This window comes from Pogonomyrmex barbatus, unplaced genomic scaffold (assembly GCF_055798465.1).
Source record: "Pogonomyrmex barbatus isolate J1 unplaced genomic scaffold, ASM5579846v1 scaffold1, whole genome shotgun sequence".
Classification (NCBI taxonomy): Eukaryota; Metazoa; Arthropoda; class Insecta; order Hymenoptera; family Formicidae; genus Pogonomyrmex; species Pogonomyrmex barbatus.
This window is the reverse complement of record NW_028297098.1, coordinates 7,488,907-7,509,116: the sequence shown is the minus strand read 5'-3', so window position 1 is coordinate 7,509,116 and position 20,210 is coordinate 7,488,907. Positions and strand designations below refer to the sequence as shown.

The 20,210-nt window shown below is 39.6% G+C and overlaps 2 protein-coding genes across 11 annotated transcripts in view; both read left to right on the top strand.

The window, feature by feature from the left end:
* The first annotated feature begins 223 nt into the window (after positions 1–223).
* LOC105433189 (synaptic vesicular amine transporter) lies at positions 224–5,039 on the top strand. The gene is made up of 8 exons (XM_089073039.1): positions 224–944; positions 1,020–1,229; positions 1,567–1,833; positions 1,931–1,971; positions 2,323–2,469; positions 2,654–2,975; positions 3,169–3,382; positions 3,506–5,039. The coding sequence occupies exons 1-7, from the start codon at positions 851–853 to the stop codon at positions 3,378–3,380; spliced, it is 1,293 nt and encodes a 430-aa protein (XP_088929165.1). The 5' UTR covers positions 224–850; the 3' UTR covers positions 3,381–3,382; positions 3,506–5,039.
* Positions 5,040–9,825: 4,786 nt separating this feature from the next.
* Pde6 (phosphodiesterase 6) overlaps positions 9,826–20,210 on the top strand; it is an 11,925-nt gene continuing 1,540 nt past the window's right edge. Inside the window, exons 1-14 of one of the 10 annotated variants that reach the window (XM_089072889.1) lie at positions 9,826–10,268; positions 10,353–11,678; positions 13,234–13,439; positions 14,060–14,388; positions 15,658–15,897; positions 16,139–16,499; positions 16,714–16,883; positions 17,139–17,361; positions 17,610–17,685; positions 17,748–17,794; positions 18,047–18,328; positions 18,810–19,186; positions 19,301–19,737; positions 20,184–20,210. The exon at positions 20,184–20,210 is cut by the window's right edge and continues 1,540 nt beyond it. In XM_089072889.1, coding sequence (XP_088929015.1) covers positions 13,386–13,439; positions 14,060–14,388; positions 15,658–15,897; positions 16,139–16,499; positions 16,714–16,883; positions 17,139–17,361; positions 17,610–17,685; positions 17,748–17,794; positions 18,047–18,328; positions 18,810–19,186; positions 19,301–19,737; positions 20,184–20,210 — 2,623 coding nt within the window. In that variant the 5' untranslated portion in view covers positions 9,826–10,268; positions 10,353–11,678; positions 13,234–13,385. Of the gene's footprint in view, positions 11,679–12,532; positions 12,827–13,233; positions 13,440–14,059; positions 14,389–15,657; positions 15,898–16,138; positions 16,500–16,713; positions 16,884–17,138; positions 17,362–17,609; positions 17,686–17,747; positions 17,795–18,046; positions 18,329–18,809; positions 19,187–19,300; positions 19,738–20,183 lie in introns of those variants that run through there. The other 9 variants (XM_089072901.1, XM_089072884.1, XM_089072893.1 and 6 more) reach the window with 9 other exon arrangements.

The following is a 20,210-nucleotide window of genomic DNA, read 5'->3' as shown; positions in this document are numbered from 1 at the left end:
GCGCGCGCGCGCGCGTGTGTGTGTGTGTGTGTGTGTGTGTGTGACTCTTCCGAAAATTCTATCAAACGCACGCAGCCCTTCTGTCGATCTTGTCGCCGACATTTTCCTACAGTTTATGAGCACATGCGCCAAGGTTTATTTCCACATCATAAGATCACCATGAAAACCGCGAAAATCAGAGCGGCTGGCGACGACCGATAAGTCGCTATAATGGAGATAAATCGAAAAGTGCATCGGTTCGTGAAACGGTGCGCCATCCGATCCAACCTTCGCGTTGCCCCCCATGAAAAAGCTTCTGCGCAAGGACGAGCTCCAGTAGCTATAAAAGCCCGCATGAGACTCGTTCGCTTTCCAGTCACGTTTAGAACGGCTTTTCAAGTGACGAAAAAAGAAAAAAAAAAGAAAAAAAGAAATTAAAAAAAGAAGAAGAGAGTTACTTGAATTACGTGCTTATCAAGGCGACAAAAAAAGAAGGATTCATTCGCGCAATTTTTCGGAATTTAGAAGAAAGCTTCATCTCAAATAAATAGATTGAGAAATGCCGATTGTCCTAAATAATAATTTTCTGAGTAACGGCACCTTATTTATCTAATTTTCATTTCACTTTTCTTTTGTAAAATTTTGAAAATTTAATTAATAGACTATTTAAAATTTCTAATTTTTTACATGTCACTTGCATTCCGTATTTTAATAATATCTTATTCGTTTAACTTATTAATGACGAATTATCATGATGATTAAAAGATCATTACGCATAAATTTTTGCTAAAAATCATTAATTTCACGCGGACATAGTGATTTTTAGTGCATTCGACATATTTTTATCCTACATTGAGATCGATGATCAAGAATGAGATTAGACGATCTGAAGAACAGTCGCATGATCACTGTCGTGGTGGTCTATCTCAGCCTCTTTCTGGATAATGTCCTATTGACTGTAGTCGGTAATTAAGACTAAGCCGAAGGAAAGAAATAGAAAATCACGAGCTAAACAATCCGCTGATTCGAAAATGTTTCAGTGCCGATTATCCCCGATTATCTGTGCACGCTCGATGCGAATACGACCACGAGCGGCGAGGAGGACGAAAACGGTCGAGTGGGATTACTCCTGAGCTCGAAGGCTCTGGTCCAATTAATTTTGAATCCCGCCGTGGGCACTCTCACTGGCACTCTGGGCTACGCCAGGCCCCTATTCCTGGGAAATCTCAGCCTCTTGCTAGCTGCTTTGCGTAAGTTACGAACGACACTTTCATCCGCATTTGCGCTTTTTCAATGAATAGAACTTTACGCTCGTGCACAATTTGTGTTTCACTCTATATGATTCATGGGAGTTTTAAAAATCAAGTCAAATCAGATATTGATTGAATATAAGCTAACAATTACATCTTGAATTTAAAAATACATTTTTTTAAATTATTTTTTTTATTTCTTTTTTTTTATTATTTACGTAAATTTAATTTTGTTTAGGAAATTGTCAGGAAACTTTTGTTAATTTAGCACTTGAAGAAATTAAAGACTTAAAGTAAACGCCCCTGTGAAAAGTTTCAAAGTTTTCATTGTTGTCAGTGTTCGCCTTCGGACAAACGTACGAGATACTTTTCTTGGCCCGAAGCATTCAAGGTATAGCCTCAGCGTGTATAGCAGTATCCGGCATGTCGCTGGTCGCTTCTCAGTACTCCGAGGAAGACGAAAGATCTAAGATCATGGGTTTTGTTCTCGGCAGTATCGCCCTGGGCGTTCTTCTAGGCTATCCGATCGGTTCTGTGCTTTACGACCTCGAGGGAAAAATGGCACCTTTTCTATTAGTGTCCAGTCTCATCGTTATAGTAATTTGTAAGTAGTCTTTTAAAATTATAATTAGATTAGAATAGTTAAGAATATGTTTCTTCGCATAAAAATAATGGAATATTAATACGTGCTGTTTTCATAGGTCTGGAAATCTTGACATTAGACATTCAGACTAACGCCGAGGTACAACGTAGTATTATTTATTTTGAAACGTTGAAATATTTAAGATTAAGATTAAATTATATAAAACGGAATGTAAATACGCGTATAGCAAAATTTATAATTCGAATTATATATATATATATAAAAGACACTATCTCTCTCATGAAGTAATTTACACAATTTTACAATTTTTTAATAAGTTTTAATCATCAGCAATACTGTCATTTATATTAGTCCAAGGATTTTAAAAAATGACAAATTAAATTTGTCACATTTTATATAAAAATATTTGATATTTATTAGAAAATTAACAATTATTAAATTAACAAAATTAAGTTATTTAAATAAATTATTTTATTTTATATGTATCAGCCAAGTAAGCAGCAAATTACTTGGCGGCATTTATTATCTAATCCACATATTCTCATCATCTCTGGTGCAATTTGGTGCTCGACATCGCCGATGGCAATACTAGAACCTTGCCTGCCAATTTGGCTTCGGACTCATATAAAACCCAAGGTGACAAAAAACTTTTATTTTAAATATTATTAAATTTTAATTATTAAAATAAAAAGATATCACATTAAATTTTAATAATGTATTTTAGTTTGCTCTAACTCATTTAAAACTCTCATATAAAACTTATTGACTGTTTCATAATCATCATTATTAATTAATACCAATAGAATCTCGTCCCTTGCAGAAATGGCAACTGGGCACGGTATTCATACCAGACAGCGTAGGTTACCTAATCGGGACCAACTTCTTTGGTATGATAGCGTATCATTACGGGCGTAGCAAAGTGGCGATTCTGGCTATGTTCGTGGTCGGCATTAGCGCCATTTTCATCCCGTCCGCGAACACAATGTCACAGTTGATATTCCCACATCTGGGGATGGGTCTAGGCATTGGCGTCGCGGATGCAGCCCTAGTGCCGCTGCTGGCCAGCTTGGTAGACCGAAATGGCAATTATGGACTCGTTTACTCGATCCAACAAGTGGCTGTCAGTTTGGCTTATTCCTTAGGTAAAATGTTCCGACCGAAAAATTAAGACTTGTTGTCTGAGTAAAATTGAAAGAAACAATTTTATAGAATAAAAGCAAGCAGAGAAAAGTGAGAGACTTCCTCTTGGTACTAATTCCATTTAGGATAATTTACAATTTAAAAAAGTAAAATATTACGAAAGATATATATTGCATAAATTGCACTTTTTTGAAGGACCTATTATGGGAGGTGAAATGGTCAAAGCTATTGGATTCCCATGGGTCATGCGAGTCGTGGGCATCGTGAATATGGCGTACTGTCCGCTGTTGATATACCTCACGTTGGAACGTAGAAAATTGTTGGCCAACAAAGAGGAAAAAAAGGATTACGACACGTTTCAAAAAACCATCACACCCTATGAAAGATTTCACGATGAAGATCTTTGACAGTAAATAACATTCCTTTAACAATAGTCACAAATCGATCATATTAATTAATCTATCATATTAATTAATCCAGGAAAGCTTTATAAATTTCTATATGTTCTAACACTTTTTCTTTCTACTTCCAGAGATATATTACTTGTCGACCGTTCATTACGTCTTCTAAGATATTATATCTCTTAATTATCATCTGATCATCTAATTATCTTTCTAATTATAGTTTCTATTTCAATGGACAATTGCGAAAATCCGCTTTTAGACACCTCGGAATAGTGTCTAATAATGTTATTGTGTCCCATCAATTAAGTACGCCACGCAGACCCGAGTCTTTGTCGTAATTGGTAATCCAAGTGAATTATTGGCCGAGCAACAACCCCCAGGCTGTCATCCGTGGCATGACGACATTTCTCGGATCGGAGAGCAGAAATTTGCTGAATTCGCGAGGCAGGACAAGAAACGCGCGCTTCCGATAGCGGAAAATGACGACGATCGATCGGATGTAAACCGGTAGCTCTCTCTGAGAGCTTATTAGTGCACTCAATCTATAGCGAAATTCGTTTAAGTTGCATTAACGATCCACCGTCTGCCGTAAACATTGACTCGTCATTAGCTTTCGTGGATCGCCGTGCCTTACACAATGTATTCGATCAGTCACGCCTTCCACAATCCGTCGTATGTAAAATCAGATGCCGAGTTTAAAAAAAAAATCCCCGGGCGAAATTTCAAGAATAATAATTAAAAATAAATAATGTATTTGCATTTCTCTTCGAATGCACACAAGTGGCGATACTCTTATTTAGTTTTCTTTTAATTTAATTGCGAAATTTTTACATCTTTGATATAATTGTCCTTATGGCGGTATTATAAACTATGGCGGATTATTCGTCCTCTTTCATTTCGATTTATGCAAAAACGCTCCTATTCCGTGTTATTCCGCGAAGAGCCTAATGATTTTGGCTTGTCCGATCAAATGACGCAAATATTGATCGTAAGAAAGTTTATGCGCATAGATAAATCCCGGCTATTTTCCTCGAAGAAGTCGGAGGCGTAACGTAAACAGAACGGCGGTACCGTCGGTGTCCGAAGGATTTGTAAATGGGAAGCAAGGCGCGAGAGGAGGCGAAATGGGGCGTGACTTTGCGCCCCGGGGTTTATTCGGTGAACAACGCCGATCGTCATTAGCAGGGGTGTTGGACTAATCGTATCGCCGCCACCACCGTGGCGAGGGAAGCGTTAAATGCAACTCTGTAAACGACGTGCGTGGATAGCTTTCTAAAAGTGAAAACTGTGTCCCCTCGTAAAACTTTGCGTATTAATTTAGAAGTGAATTATTAATAATGCAGAACTAACGTCATTATAATTAATCAATCGATATTGAGTTTCATTACCGCGGAGTTTTATATACCGCTACCAGCTACATTTGTATTATATATTCTCGCATCTGTATTATACTATATATCTGCGCTTTATCGCTATCCTATTTTACATCCTTCAAGAATGTACTCTAATTTCAGTTGCGAGATCGATAATAAGACGCTTTTTTTTTCTCTCCCGACGAGGGAATAAATAGCTTTATATATAAATGTCAACATTATCCAGATTCAATCGAAAAAATTGACAAAATAATAACTTTGTTGCATTAGAGCACTCTTTACAAACTTACGTAAATGTGTATTTTATCTATCCTCTATCTATTTCATTCGCAGTTTCCTCTGTAATCATTTTATTTTCACTATTTCACCTAATCATATACATATTTAGCCGAAAGGTCAATCCTGTTCGGTAACGAGCCAATAATTAAGGTTGGTTAAATTATATTCTATAAATAGGAAATCGATATACGCGTAGGGTTCGTGCGACTTTAATTCCACACGAAATAAAGTGCGCCGTGCAAAGTTCACCACACAAAAGCTCTCGGCTGCGTCGTTAACGGTGAGGCAGGTAAAAAAGAGTCGTGATAAAACGCAAACGACGACGGTGACAAGGAGGAGAAGTCGACGACTGAAGAGGACGAAAAGAGTGTCGCGTATATATATTTAATGGAAGAGCATGATGATGGTCCAGTGATTTTCGACCGCCCCCGCGATGGTGAAACGTTGATGGCCTCGTCTAATGACGTAAAGCCTCGGAGTAACGGTGAGATAACGTAGTAAAGTAAATACGTGGGATATATTGAGCAATAACGATCGCAGCATGCAGACGGGAGACTGAAATGACGAGGTGACGAGATCTTCTTCTGTAATCCTTTTAGCCGTATATGTATTTTGCCAAGCGATTATAAAATAATCTTGCTTTCGCGGAGAATTTTCCATTCGCTATGCACATACACGTCGCCTCTTCATAAATTATGAAATTCACGTTTATATAGTTTCAAATTGGAAATTATAGCGCATAGTATTAAAAATGAGACACACACATACACACACACACACACACACACACTCTCTCTCTCTCTCTCTCTCTCTCATTCTTCTCTTTCTCGTGCGTTTCTTTCAGAATGTGAATTCTTAACACGTGTCGCGCATTTTGACCTTTACATCTTCATTCGGCTCTTATTCGGCAAGGAAGCCTTTTCAACTTTAAACACATTCACATATCTCTCTCGCATGTTGCCCCAATTCCGGCCGTCGATCTCCATTTTTGTATTCCGTGATGCTGCAGAGATTATTAGATAGTTAGCGCGACGTTGCATGAAAAATCGCGAAGTAAACCTCGCGATAAAACGTGCCAGGCCCTCATTGTCGGCCCTGAGCGGAATTTAATCCCAATCCCCGGTCCTCCTCCTCCCCTCTCCCCCCGCAGTTTTTGACCTCTTTCCACTCCATCATCGCTAACGAGTTATTCACCGTCTATCAAATTATACGATAGCTCCTCTCGCGATTTTTTCCCCGCCACCTTCTTTCTTGCTATCTTCTATCCCCGTTTATCCCATTTTCGAAACCATAATCCTGGCTAGAATCCAATAGAACGAGACCCCTCGACGATAGCGGTGACCCTGGAAATCTGTCCACCTACATCGGCTGTGCCGCATATATTTTATCGTGATGTGCGGCTTCGTAAAGCTCGATTGGCCGATATGCGCAAATCGGAGCGGAATACCCGGGATTCCGAAATATCCGGGATCCCAAATCTTCCAAATCCTTCTCCATACTTCAACATCATCGGGGACAAGGACGAGAAAAGGTGAACAAGTTATACATTATGTCTCTTTGTTTAAAACGATTGAATTGTTCTCGCGAAAATGTTAAGTGTTAATTCTGAGAAAACAGTTTTACAAGCAAAAATGTTATAATTCAGAGAAAACCATTTTACAAGCACATATTGCAAATCCAGAGAGAAATTTGTATCCTTTATATTTCCACGATAAATCTTCCTTTTATTATATATATATATACATCGGCTTCATTTTTTTCATTTATAAAATATTATTTACCAATAATAACAAGTAGATCATGACTTTTATGTTGAAAAGCATGGTAGCGTAACAAGTAATAATTCTTTCGAAATAATTCTCTCTCGAATAATTCTTCCGTTTTGCAATTATGCAACCTTGATACAACTTTGTGAATAACAATAAGATCTCGTAAGATCTCGTAAAGAAAATCTCGTCGCTTTGCTAAACGCGCGACTTATTTCCATGATAAAGAGCATAATTCAATCTGTGTTAATTTCGCTCAGGAATTATAATTGGAGTTAAAATCAAACTGCAAACAAACTGCGAAGCAGATAATGAAAAAAAGGAAAAGAAAAATACAAGTAAGGAACTGTAACAGCTTGACTAAATGACATCGGCGTTTTGTCTGTTATTCGCGAGGACACTCGCTTTAAATTGGGGCAGTTAATTGTCGATTGACTGTCCTAAAAAAAGGATCTCGAGAAACGAGAATTCAGAAGCGTAATTTGATTTCTCCGTTCATATAACGGATGTATGTAAACACATTGATTTCGGTGCCGAGATTACGTCACAGAATCGTGGCAAAAGCTTATAAAATACTAACATTCAATCGATCTATTTTTGCAAATGAGCGAATAAATGATGTCTATATCAAATGAGAGAATAAAAATTTTAAACTGAGCAGATAATAATAATAATAAGAAATCAAGTGTACATAGCAGTTAAGCTGCAAAATATTGCTAATATTTAAATATTCAAAACAAAGAATACATATTTTCGGGTTTACACGTTGACATTATGTAAGAAAAGTTTTAAAAATTATTGAAATTATATTGTGCATAATAATTGGCATTATGCGACTATAGCATAGTCAGAAAATACACGCTTTTCTATAGTCGACAATTTTCGGAATACATAATCGATAAAGTCTTAAGCTAAAATTTTGATGAGAGACTTAACTGCAGAATTAACTGCATGTAACATTCAAAATGTATTAATATTTGATGTTGAAACTTTATTGATTTTGGCAAATTAAGCGTCTCGTTTAGACTTGACTTCGACGGAAAGTCGATTTAAAGTCCGATTATCGAAACGTTCCATATTGAAAATTAAAGCGTTGTACTAGTCAATCCAAAATAGGTAGGAAAGAGAGAGAGAGAGAGAGAGAGAGAGAGACGACCAAAAAATTTAGAGAATTCAGAGGAGATTGTACACCGTATATATGAAACATCGTCGTAATCCGATTTTCGCGTGACGGACAGACGTCAAAGCTACGTACACGCACGTGCGTATGTTGCATAACATATCGCGATACGTTAACGTGAAACGCTTGCCAATTAGCATTGATAAGGGTTTACATATAATACCGAATAATTATTATATGGCGTCAAGAGCGAAAAGGATGCAACGCTCGTTAGCCGATATAAAACTTGTTTACAACGTTTACAAAGAACATACCAACGTAGCTTATTTATATACTGTTGGCAATACTTGAAACTAATAGAAACTCAAAGCGAAGGACCATAATTTGTGAGATGACTTTTAAATATCAAACCAAATTGAAATAAAGCTTACAAATTATAGATTTATCTCGTTCTCTTCAATATATATATATGTGTATTTGTATATTTTCCAGGAAAGGTGTCCGTTGTAACTGTCGTCGCATAAAAAAAAAAAAAATCACAAAAACTGACACGAGTGTTTCTCATTATGCTGGAGAACGATGGATTAAGTAACGCCGCGAAGCTTCTTTTTCTCTCTTTCCTCCCTCCCTCACCGGGCACTCGATATCCTAATAATTATTCAAATATATCAAATATATCAAATAGCAAAGGCCACACACCACGTGGAAAAGCGTAATCTCATTTATTTTCACGCCCCGATATTAATGCTCGATACATCGTGCGAAGTAACTTTTGCCGTAATATAGCCTGAATTTCATGAAAATTTCATGAGGAGGATACCGGGCGCGCTTAAGGGTTGAAATTCAACGCCGTAACGCGGCGCGCGTCCGCACACTGCCGCATTAATAACGACGCACACGTTGATAGTTAAATTCCCTGAAACGCATTAGGCACAGGTGTTCGATTAGTGGTCCCGCGCTCGTTAACTTCCGCGAAACGCGTGGCGTAGCGCGGCGCGGCGTGGCGCGGCGTGGCGCGACGCGGCGCGGCGCGGCGCGGGTCGATCGATCGAGCGCGTGCGACATCATCATCGGATATCGACGCATGCCGGCCGGCGCTCGCGAAATTTCAAAGTCAAAAATCTCGCGAGCAGCAGGGGATGCTGCCTGACTGCCTGCCTGCCTGCCTGCCTGCCTGCCTCCCTGCCTGCCTGTCCGCTTGCCTGCTTGCCTGTCTGCCTTGCCTGTCTGCCTTGCCTGCCTGCCTGCCTGCCTGCCTGCCTGCCTGCCTGCCTGCCTGCCTGCCTGTCTGCCTGCCCATCTATTCGCCTGGCTGCTTGCCTGCCTGCCTGCGTCCGGGATACTCTCTCTCTCCGCCGGCCGCTATCGATCTTTCCCGGAGCACGGCGAGAGCGCGCGCGAGAGAGAAGACGTCTCTCCTCGGTATCCCTGCCGCACGTGCGCACACACGTACACACCCACACGCGCAACCGGATCACATCACAGTTGAGAGATAAGCGTCCGTGAGCCTCTCGCGCACACGCGCACACCGAACGTCGCTACCTTGCCCACGACGAAGACGATAAGCGTCCGCGTGAACCTCTACGCGCGCGCGCGCGCACGCGCCCCACACACACACACACACACACACACGCGCGCGCGCGCGCGCGCGCGCGCGCACGTACGCACACGCACGCACACGCACGGGGACCAATACATACTTGAATAGTACTCACGACCACGAGGACGATAAGCGTCCGTCGGACTCACGTGCACCGAGGCGAGATATATTCAAATACACAGGCGTATATGTAGTCTCCGAGAGACGCGGGTTCGATGCGGAGATAGTAATACCCCAAGACGATCGCGGATGGTAGCGCGCGTACGAGACGCGCGCGGAGCAGAGCGCGGAGAAGCCGTGGGAGGCTTGGACGCGTAACCAGCCGAGCTCCACTCCGCGCCGCACTCCTCCTCGAACACCCGCGTCCGCCTGACCCCGAGAGGGAGACTTCAGTAAGCTCGGAGCTTTCAACCGGTCCGTAACTGTTCGCTATCGACGTCGCTGTCAACCGCCGTGTCGTGTCGTGTCGTGTCGCGTCGCGTCGCGTCGCGTCGCGTCGCGTCGCGTCGCGTCGCGTCCCGGCGCGAAACGTTATCCGCGATAAGCGGACAGCGCTCGCGGATCGTCCTGGACCCGAATCCGCCTGGATCCCTCACACGGGCCACCATCCCCGAGACACGAGTCCGTCGAAACCGGAAGCGAAAATCGAGAGACGTCCCGAGCGAGTGAATGCTGCGAAGAGTAGTGACAAGTTGATCTCGAAATATGACACTGGCGGAAGGGAGTGATCCTTTGAGAGACGATGTCTCGGGAGTGAGCGATAGTCTAACGAACAATTTAAAGATCCTTCGTTGGTAGGCGATTGTCGATGAACCAACGGCATTACTCGCTTCACAGGACGATCCTGTCAGCGGAGGCAGGATGAGGACGCGAGAAAGAGGAATCTACGAGGACGTGCCGGTCGATGCGGTTTCGAGCTCGCAATCGCGTATCAATGGGCTGCGCATTGATCCTGCATCGCGCGAGAGATCAAAACGATTCTCGATAAATAACTCGTAGAGAAGGTACGAGAGAGAGAGAAAGAGAGAGAGAGAGAGAGAGAGAGAGAGAGAGAGAGAGAGAGAGAGAGAGAGAGAGAAGAGGACGGACTTTTCTATTTGAGGCGGACGATGTGGGGACGATCGAAGCCGCGTGCGGAGGAGGCGATGATCTCGCTCCCGGAAGCGACCGGAGATCCTCTCATTTAGAGGCTCACGTCGATCGCGCGTGATCTTGTCGCTAAATCGTCCGATTTATTTCGTTCTGCTCGTTCATGCGCGCGCGATATCGCACACTCCAAAAATGAATTGATGACGGGAAGGAAATAAAAAAAATTGATTAAAACGAAATTAACATGATAAAGTAGGATTGGAGAAAGAGAGAGAGGGGGGAAGAGAGAGAGAGAGAGAGAGAGAGAGAGAGAGAGAGAGAGAGAGAGAGAGAGAGAGAGATCACAGATCGATTGAGCTGAACTTCGGAAAAGGAGCAAAGCTTCCGATTGTCAATCTCGCGACGGAAAAGACTCTGCCCGCCGAGTGATGTTGCGGTTTCGCAGATGATAGAGAGGCTGGAAAACACGCCGTGACGGATAAATCGAACGGTGACGAACTTGAACGTGAAAAAAAAAAAAAAAATAAAATACGCGAGATTATACGAGATGCGTCTGCGTGATCGCGCGACGACGGTCGCGCTTTCACGTTCGGCCAGCAATCGGTTCCGTCCAATCGATCGCGATTGAACGCTTTCGGGAGCACGTCGCGTTCGACGCACGCCGGGATGAGGACGGAACACACAGTCGACCGTAATGTATCCTTGATACGCTTGAATTAAAGAAAGGATATCGACGCGACGGACGAAAGGGAGATATGTTTATCGAGGGAGAATCACGGGTGGAATAAAAGTAAGATGCGACTTTTGTGTACATTCGTTTGTGTACGTTCGATGACGTTCATTTCGTTCATGAAGGGAAATGGGTGACGATATGTCGAGGAACTTTGTGATCTGTTGAAACGATGTGCGCCCGATGTGATAGCTGCCAGCGAAGGACTCGATTGTACGTAAAGGCGAGCGTTCACGTGCGGCAGAAAATCGCAAATGACATTTTACAGGAGTGATGGCTATTTCGGGCCGGACACGCGGGTGTGCTGCATTTATAAGACATTCTTCGCGAGTGATTTACTGCAGGTGAGCGATGCAGGTGACTGTGTTTGTGTGACTAGCATATCTGTCTAGGTTATTGTAAGCAAATAAGCAATCAAATTTGTTCATCAAAGAACTGTCCTTGATTGCAACCTTTTCTAAGCGATTTAGATTCTTTGCGTGAATAATTAACCCGTTCTAATTTAACGTTATGGAAATTTTATAAATAGATAATTCAAAAATATACATACATGTTTACATTCTTTTAACAAAATTGTATTAAAAAAATATTAAAACCCATAATTTTAGTCTTCGTAAAGTTTTTTGTTGTACGAGAACGTATTCATCGAACGTATTCTAAAAACTTTCGAATTCTAGAAATAAGACTTTTATCAAATCCGTAGTGATACAAATAAGTGCTAAAAGATGTTATTCATTCCTTATCGTGCGAATCTGTATATTAGGAGAACATATTTATTTCTTGGAAAACTAATATTATAAATCAAGATGTATAACAAGTTTACAGCAAGTATTTTAAACATCATCATTTATCTACGATCAAAATTAAATTAATCTAATGCCATGATGTCCCGTAATAAAAATATTTGCGATCTCCACGACGCAGTTCAATATAACAGACAATTCGCAAAAATGCTCATTGAATTCGCATTCACTCACGTTGCCATGACATTCCAATTATCCAGTCTCAGTTCCAATTTAGCGGATAAAATGTCGAAGTTGTAAGAGCGAGAGACGCGCGCGGAAGGATAATCATCGACAGGAAACGTATTAACAAGGGACTTAATGCGAAGCGGTTAGTCTCATTGAGAATTGCAGACGCCGCCGGCGGCTGGACGGCCTTCTTCATGAATATTGAATCGCGTAATTTCATAATTCAGTGATTAGACGTGGATTTCCCCAGTGGGTCGTTGCCTTCGATCCTTTCCCTGATTCTCATGGGGGAGGAAGAGTAAAAGAGGACTAACCGAAGAGCAAAGAAGGATCCCGCCGTATACGAGTCGCATCAATAAAATATGAAATTCATGGGCTCGTCTTCGACGCTCGACATTCATAGATAACATTTCGAACATTCAAAAATGTGGGAAATGAGATCTTAAAGCGTATCCTAAATCGTATGAGGTCTTGTCAAATTATCTCCAAGAGTCATCATTAAGAGTGACTGCTATGAAAACGTGAGTTACGTCAGTCCGAATTATGTTCGAAAAACCGAAAAAAATGGAAAATCGTATTTTACATATTGCTACATATATATATATATATATATATATATATATATATATATATATATCAAAAATCAATGCTCGAAAAGCATTCGTCTACAAATAAAAGGGCAACCTTGTGTTGCAATAACGACAATTCCGGCGTATTCTTCTCATATGTATGTTTAACATAGCGCGATTCATTTGTTTAATTTATTTAAATAGTATTTATTCAACAAATTAAAATTTCTGGTGAGCAAATGAATCGGCAAATGAATAGAACAGAAAAGAATAACATGTCGACATTATCAAGACTAGAGTATAAAAATAAAATTATCAGAAGTATACTGCGTCATAAAGAAACCGCAAATTTTTTTCAGATGCGAATTTCCGGGACTCGCGAAGATATGTATAAATACCGGGAAACGAAAGGGTGACGAGATGTGAAACTTCCTCTTATTCACACGGTTCCCGTCGCATAACTGAACGTTCCTATTGCGCTCGATGCACGTTACATTAAGCTCAAGGTGATATGGAAGCAGAAGACGAAGTGGATGATGAGTTGTCGGAGGCCGCCGACACGGAAGTAATTAAACAGTTTACATTAATGTTTTCTGTCGTTATAACTGTTATAACAGTTGCGTTGATTTCGACAATATTTAAACAGATATAAAGATACTTCGTGCCCAGAACCTGGATATAATTTGAAAATTGCCAAAAAAAAAACAATGTATAAGAATTCTTTAATATCACTTTATATACTTTGGATCAAAATTCTAATTTAAACCAATGTCGTTTATTCGTGGATTTCTTTTGCAGTAGAAGAAATTATATAATTTTCTTATTATAAGAAAGCTCTAATATATTTCAAAAGAATGTAAAATATTATTAAAAGGCATATACATATATAATAGGTATATGAAAATAATAATATCTACACAATAATTTAATAATTTAAGAAAAATTAGCATCAATCAACAAAATATCTTAGAAGCGTACTATCACAAATATTATCCAAGTCCTGCTCATGATGCAATGATAAAATTATTATGTAATTATTATGTAATTTACTACTAAAATATTTCGTTTCCTATTTCGATCTTTCAAAATGACGTAAAGAATATGAATTAAAGATTAGTAAAATAAAAAATTGTAGCAAACATAGTAACAAATAGATATAATTCCGATCTGTCACACCTTTCATAGGCAAATCATAATAACAATCTCGAGAACTTCGAAACAATGAAGATCTCTACAAAGTCGGTGTCCGAGAAGACACCAGAGAAGGACGATTGTCCTTTGGTGCGCTCGTCCAATCCCGAGCAATCGGAAATCGTTGGCTCCGCTGACGATAGTTCCGAAAAATTGAAAACGTCCGCGCGATCAGAATCAAAAATACCCCTAAGTACAAGCATAAAGACTGATATGAAGGAGGTTGAGATAATTAGGCTATGCAGGAGTAAGAAAGTCAGCTGCCAAGATATTATACATGAGTACGATGAGGATGACAATCTCACCATGGATAGAGTTGGAAGGTAATTAATTCTATTACTTCAGGGCAGGGTTGGGAAGTAACTCGTTATTTGTTAGAGTTACTTTTTTTCAATAACTATAACTTAACTTCGTTTCTTTTTTCCATTTATAACTGTAACTTAACTTAATTACATATTTTTAGTAAGTAATAACTAATTTAATAGTTACTTTCATCGTTACTTTATATATTTCAAATTTATTTGTCATTTAGCACTATTGTGTCATTCTATCCTTATTTTAATATTTAATGATAAAATGACACAATGGCTACGTTCAGCAGAGAAAACAATTTTGCAACTGTTGTAAAAATCTTTCTTTAGAAAGGATTTTTGTTAGTTTCTCTCTTAGTTAGTTTCTCATGGATCTAAATGTATAAACTAATCACATTTAAGAATTTTACACAGTTGCAAAGCTGTTTGAGTTGAACACAGCCAATAGCACTGATAGCCTGCCTCTCACACTTTTAGGCTATATTCGAAAACATTTGAGTATCCCATGTATCATTTTATCTTTGTTTTTCACCGAATGTTAAACAAGAATAAAATGATGCGTAGAAACACTCGGATGACGTTTCCGAAGTCTTAATGTGGTTAGATGTAAAATAAGAACCAATCAAATTCGATTACTATAATAAATTTATAAAGTTTTAAGTTTCGCTTATGTCGTTGCAATCAGTCCTTAAAAATATATTACAAGAAATACATTAGAAATATAAAATTTTTATATTTAAGATAGCAATGCACAAAATATTACAAGAAGTAAACAGAGAAGAAACTAAAAAATAACGTTACTTTCTGAGTAGCTATAACTGTAACATATTATTTTTTTAAATCGGTAACTTGTAACGGTAACTAGTTATTTTTTGAAAGGAAAGAACTATAACTGTAACTTTTTACAAAGTAACTTTTCCAATCCTGCTTCAGGATGACTGAATGACAAATTGTTAAATTATTTATAAATATTTCTAAAGAATTTTACAATAAAATTAAAAATATTAACGTTGCCGCGCGCGCATATGATAATATATTTTTTTACACAGATTCTCTGGCTATTCTTATCTATCTTATTTTTCATATCATTTAGACACCTTGATATTATTGATATTAATATTATTATTATTATTGTTATTATTATTATTGTTATTATTATTTGATATTAATATTATTATTATTATTATTGAGAATACAAAAAAATGGATGAAAATTCAAAAAATCAAATTTACGAACATTTTATGTGGAAAATTGCGTAATTGCGAAATTTTTATGACAAAGATATCTGGAGGCGCATCCTGCCTTAGCCGAAACGTGGCTGCGGGAGAAAGCGAGTCTCCATCTTCGACAAAGATTGCAGAACACGTGTATGCTGCAACCGATACCACCACCGAGTGCGCCCAGCGTGCAGCAGGAAGAGAACCTTCTCAACCGGGGTAAACGTAACAGCGTCACATCCGATCTCTTTCAGACCTGGCTGGCCTCGAGTTCACCCGCAAAACGTAGCAGAAGTCCCAACAGGTAAGCAACATCAACAATAAAGTCATGTATAACAATTTTGTCTTATATCTTTATGTTATATGATCAAATCACTCCGTGTAACATCAAGATAAAAAGTAAAATAATAGATATTAAACTGGAGATATATAAATATTGTATACAACATGCTTTACTTATATTAATAAAATAATAAATTTTTCAAAATTCATTTCGAACTTAATTGGAATTTGCAATTAGGTAGCGCAAGTACTAAATCTTCCAGGACTTACAGCACGCTAATGGAGGCTCGTCGCGAGGAACTCGGTAGACTAGACGAAAGCGATCTGTTTATGGAACTGATAAGGGACGTGGCAAATGAACTGGACATCAACGTCCTATGCCACAAAATCCTCGTAAACGTCGGCCTACTCACTTATGCCGATCGCGGCAGCCTGTTCCTGGCGAAAGGACCATTAGAAGACCGATACCTGGTAGCAAAGCTGTTTGACGTCACCCAGGATACCGAGCTCGAGGAAGCCATTCAACGGGCTAAAAACGAGGAGATCAAAATACCGTTCGGAGTCGGTATCGCCGGTTACGTGGCGCAAACCAAGGAGATTATCAATATCAAGGACGCTTACAAGGTTTCAGCTTATATATCTCGGGATGTCTGATTCACTGAGCATTGAACCTTTCGTTCAATCTCAGGGTTATAATTCTCACAATGTCGTAACATGATGAGAAAAAAAAAACCTAACTAACTCTCTGCGTAGCCGGAGTTTAAGAGCCAATTAATCAATGATGAGTTCGCATTTTGTGTAGATTAGATTAAAATAAATTTTTCTTCATGCTCATCAGGATCCGAGATTCAACAGCGCCATCGATATGCGAACCGGATACAAAACAACGTTGATCCTATCGATGCCGATCTGTAATTACGAGGGCGACGTCATCGGGGTCGCCCAGATTATCAACAAGACGAATGGCAGCAACGAATTTACAGATAGGGACGTCGAGGTGTTTCAAAGGTGAGCCGAAACTGCGGCGAATACGTTCCGAAATTTATAGCTTTGCGTAATCGCGCGTAACGACCAGGTGTCGGGACGCTTAAGCAGACATTAGGGCATAATTGCTGATTAACTGATATTGCATAATGGCGCACAGTCTCGTTACAAGACTATATAATTGCCGTGTACGCGCAATTATAATCGGCGTCGCGCGCGATCGATATGTTTATTAATACGATCGTGCGTCTAATTTTACGGCGGCATCGATTATCGCAGATACCTCACATTCTGCGGCATCGGCATACAGAACGCGCAATTGTTCGAGCTGTCCGTGCAGGAGTACCGACGCAATCAAATACTCCTCAATCTAGCGCGGAACATATTCGAGGAGCAGAATAATCTCGAGTGTCTTGTCACGAAGATCATGACCGAGGCAAAGGAGCTGCTCAAATGCGAGAGATGCGCCGTTTACCTGCTGGATTTGGATTGTGGCGAGGCAGTAAGTGTACTTTCCGCGAAATATTTCACTCTCATGCAATACATTATGATAAATATATTGTATCATGTTTTGTGTGTGTGTGTGTGTGTGTGTGTGTGTGTGTATGTGTGTGATATAAAGTCGCAGAAAATATAAAGCGATTTTTAAAACAAATCAATATTTAATTAACCGATACGGTCAAGTTGATCAATTATTTTAAATGCCGCCTTGCGGTATTTAAAAGCACGAGATGCCAAATCTCTTTCCAGGGACATCTCGAGAAAATCGTTGAGCGGCCCGGGAGATCGGTACAAGAGAGCAGAAAGCCGTTATCGAGAAGAGAGGTGAGTGGCACCGCCACGTGTTACTCGAATTTGTAAGTTTGATGATCTTTTTCTCTTTCCTGGCGGCTCAGAGCAACAACATCGACATGGAGGACATTATCCAACAGCACGTGAGTAAACCTAATTCTATAAACTAAGTATACGCATAAATAAATACGAAAATGCAATTTTTCAGCACTCCCGACGAAGTGAAGTATTCCTTCGTCATTTCCACGCATAATTTTCGTAACGTTAATCAACATGTTGGAATTTTTTTCGAATTTTTTACTTACAGCTCAAAACTTTTACTTTCCTAGAAAGATTAAAGAACAGTTTTAATTCACAATTTTTCCATGACGTCCATATAATTCATCTTTTTTCAGGGCTCGACCGAAGGCAGCAAATTTACCATGGTATTTGAAATGGAGAACGAAACGCAAGAGGCTCGAGTCTATCGGCCAAGTAACAACAACCTATCGAGTTCTCTAGGACAAATCGCGAGGTACGTCGCTGCGACGGGTCAAATTCTCAATATCGGCGATGTCGCTACGTGGCTGAAGAAAGGCGTAATCGAGAGTGGGAAGGAACCCATCAGGAGTATCTTATGCATGCCGATTGTAAACGGTCAGAGGATCGTCATCGGAGTTGCTCAATTGATCAACAAGGTTTGAATTGATGAAAAGTTCCTTCTTAATACGTAATCCAAACTAATCCTGAATAATCAGCCATATTAATCTGTTATTGATAATTTGCATTTGCATTTAGATGTACTTTGCATTTAATTCCTAATAATAATCCGCTAATAATCTACATACATGCTGCATCGTATATCGCATATGATTTTTTACGTTGCTGACTTTTTAAACTGTGTACTGTTTGAGAACAGATCACTGAGTATCGAGCAACAACGTTGCATCATAAAATTCATCGTATACAACAACAAAAGAAATAATTTAACAAGATATTAATGTTGTACCACAATGAAAAATATTCTTATTATAAAACATACTGAATATACAAGAATATAAATACAAGAATGAATATTTTAAAGTATTTTCAATGCTGCAATTCTTTCTCCAGCAGTCGTTACATAAAATCATTAAGAGACGATAGACATTCATTAATAACAAGAGAAATTTTTTGCAGGACAATGGCACGTCCTTCACCGATTCGGATGTGTCGATATTTGAGGCGTTTGCCATCTTTTGCGGTCTTGGTATTCACAACACGCAGATGTATGAATCCGCGTGTAAGCTGATGGCGAAGCAAAAAGTGGCCCTCGAATGCCTGAGTTATCACGCGACCGCCAACAACGAGGATGCCCTGCGACTCGTCTCCGACACCATACCGTCCGCGGACACGTACAATCTTTACAGTTTCACGTTCATCGACTTCGATCTCAACGACGACGACACGTGCCGCGCCACCATCAGGATGTTCAAGCAGTGCGATCTCATACAGAAGTTTCACATACCCTACGACGTCCTGTGCAGATGGATCCTCAGTGTGAAAAAGAATTATAGGTTGATATTTCAATTTCGTTTCATCTATTTTGCTCTGACAACAGAGATGTCTCCTCTTAAGATATCAAACGCGCGATCTTAAATGGAATTACAATCGGAAATTATTCCCGACAGGCCAGTAAAGTATCACAATTGGCGGCACGCGTTGAACGTCGCGCAAACGATGTTTGCGATGCTAACGACCGGCAAGATGGAACAATTCATGACCGATCTGGAGATTCTTGGACTTCTGGTGGCCTGTCTCTGTCATGACTTAGATCACCGCGGCACAAACAACGCATTCCAGACGAAAACCGAATCCCCACTGGCGATTCTTTACTCCACCAGTACGATGGAGCACCACCACTTCGATCAGTGCGTCATGATTCTGAATTCCGATAGCAACAACATCTTCCAGAGCCTGTCGATGGAGGACTATAGACGCGTGATGAAAGTTGTCGAGAGCGCCATTCTGTCAACCGATCTGGCAATGTACTTCAAGAAGAGAAATCGCTTTATGGAAGTTATCGACGAAGGCGAGTTTGATTGGCAAAGCGAAGAGAAGAAAGAATGTAAGATTCTCTTGAGAAATTTATTTGATAAATTTAAAAATATGTTAAATAATATGTTAAACAACAGATAGTAATAATACTTGACAGACAGGTTTTAGATGCCAAATAATTAATTTTCTTATTTTTTTAATTTTTTATATATAAAATCAAGATAAATACCTGATCATATGCCGTTATTTTTAATACAAACTTGCGACTCAGAGCTAAATTTTCTACTTGAAATTGACAATCAAAAAACGATATCGATTAGTCTCTTCCCACCACGAAAAGTTTTTATTGCGAATGATATCACCTCAATCAGAATTTCAAATTTAGAAACTTCCTCAATAAACTTACCCATATCGAGTATCTTTACCAATTCGATTTAATAATATTGTGATATTTTTTAAATTAATCAATTTAAAAATTTAATTAATTAAATAATTGATTTTTATTCTTCTTCGTAGTGCTATGCGGCATGATGATGACGGCGT

Excerpts from the sequence above, each read along its gene's own strand:
- LOC105433189 (XM_089073039.1), top strand. The coding sequence starts at position 851 with ATGAGATTAGACGATCTGAAGAACAGTCGCATGATCACTGTCGTGGTG. Across the intron at positions 1,230-1,566 it reads CCTCTTGCTAGCTGCTTTGC|TGTTCGCCTTCGGACAAACG; the intron begins GTAAGTTACGAA and ends CATTGTTGTCAG. Across the intron at positions 2,976-3,168 it reads CAGTTTGGCTTATTCCTTAG|GACCTATTATGGGAGGTGAA; the intron begins GTAAAATGTTCC and ends ACTTTTTTGAAG.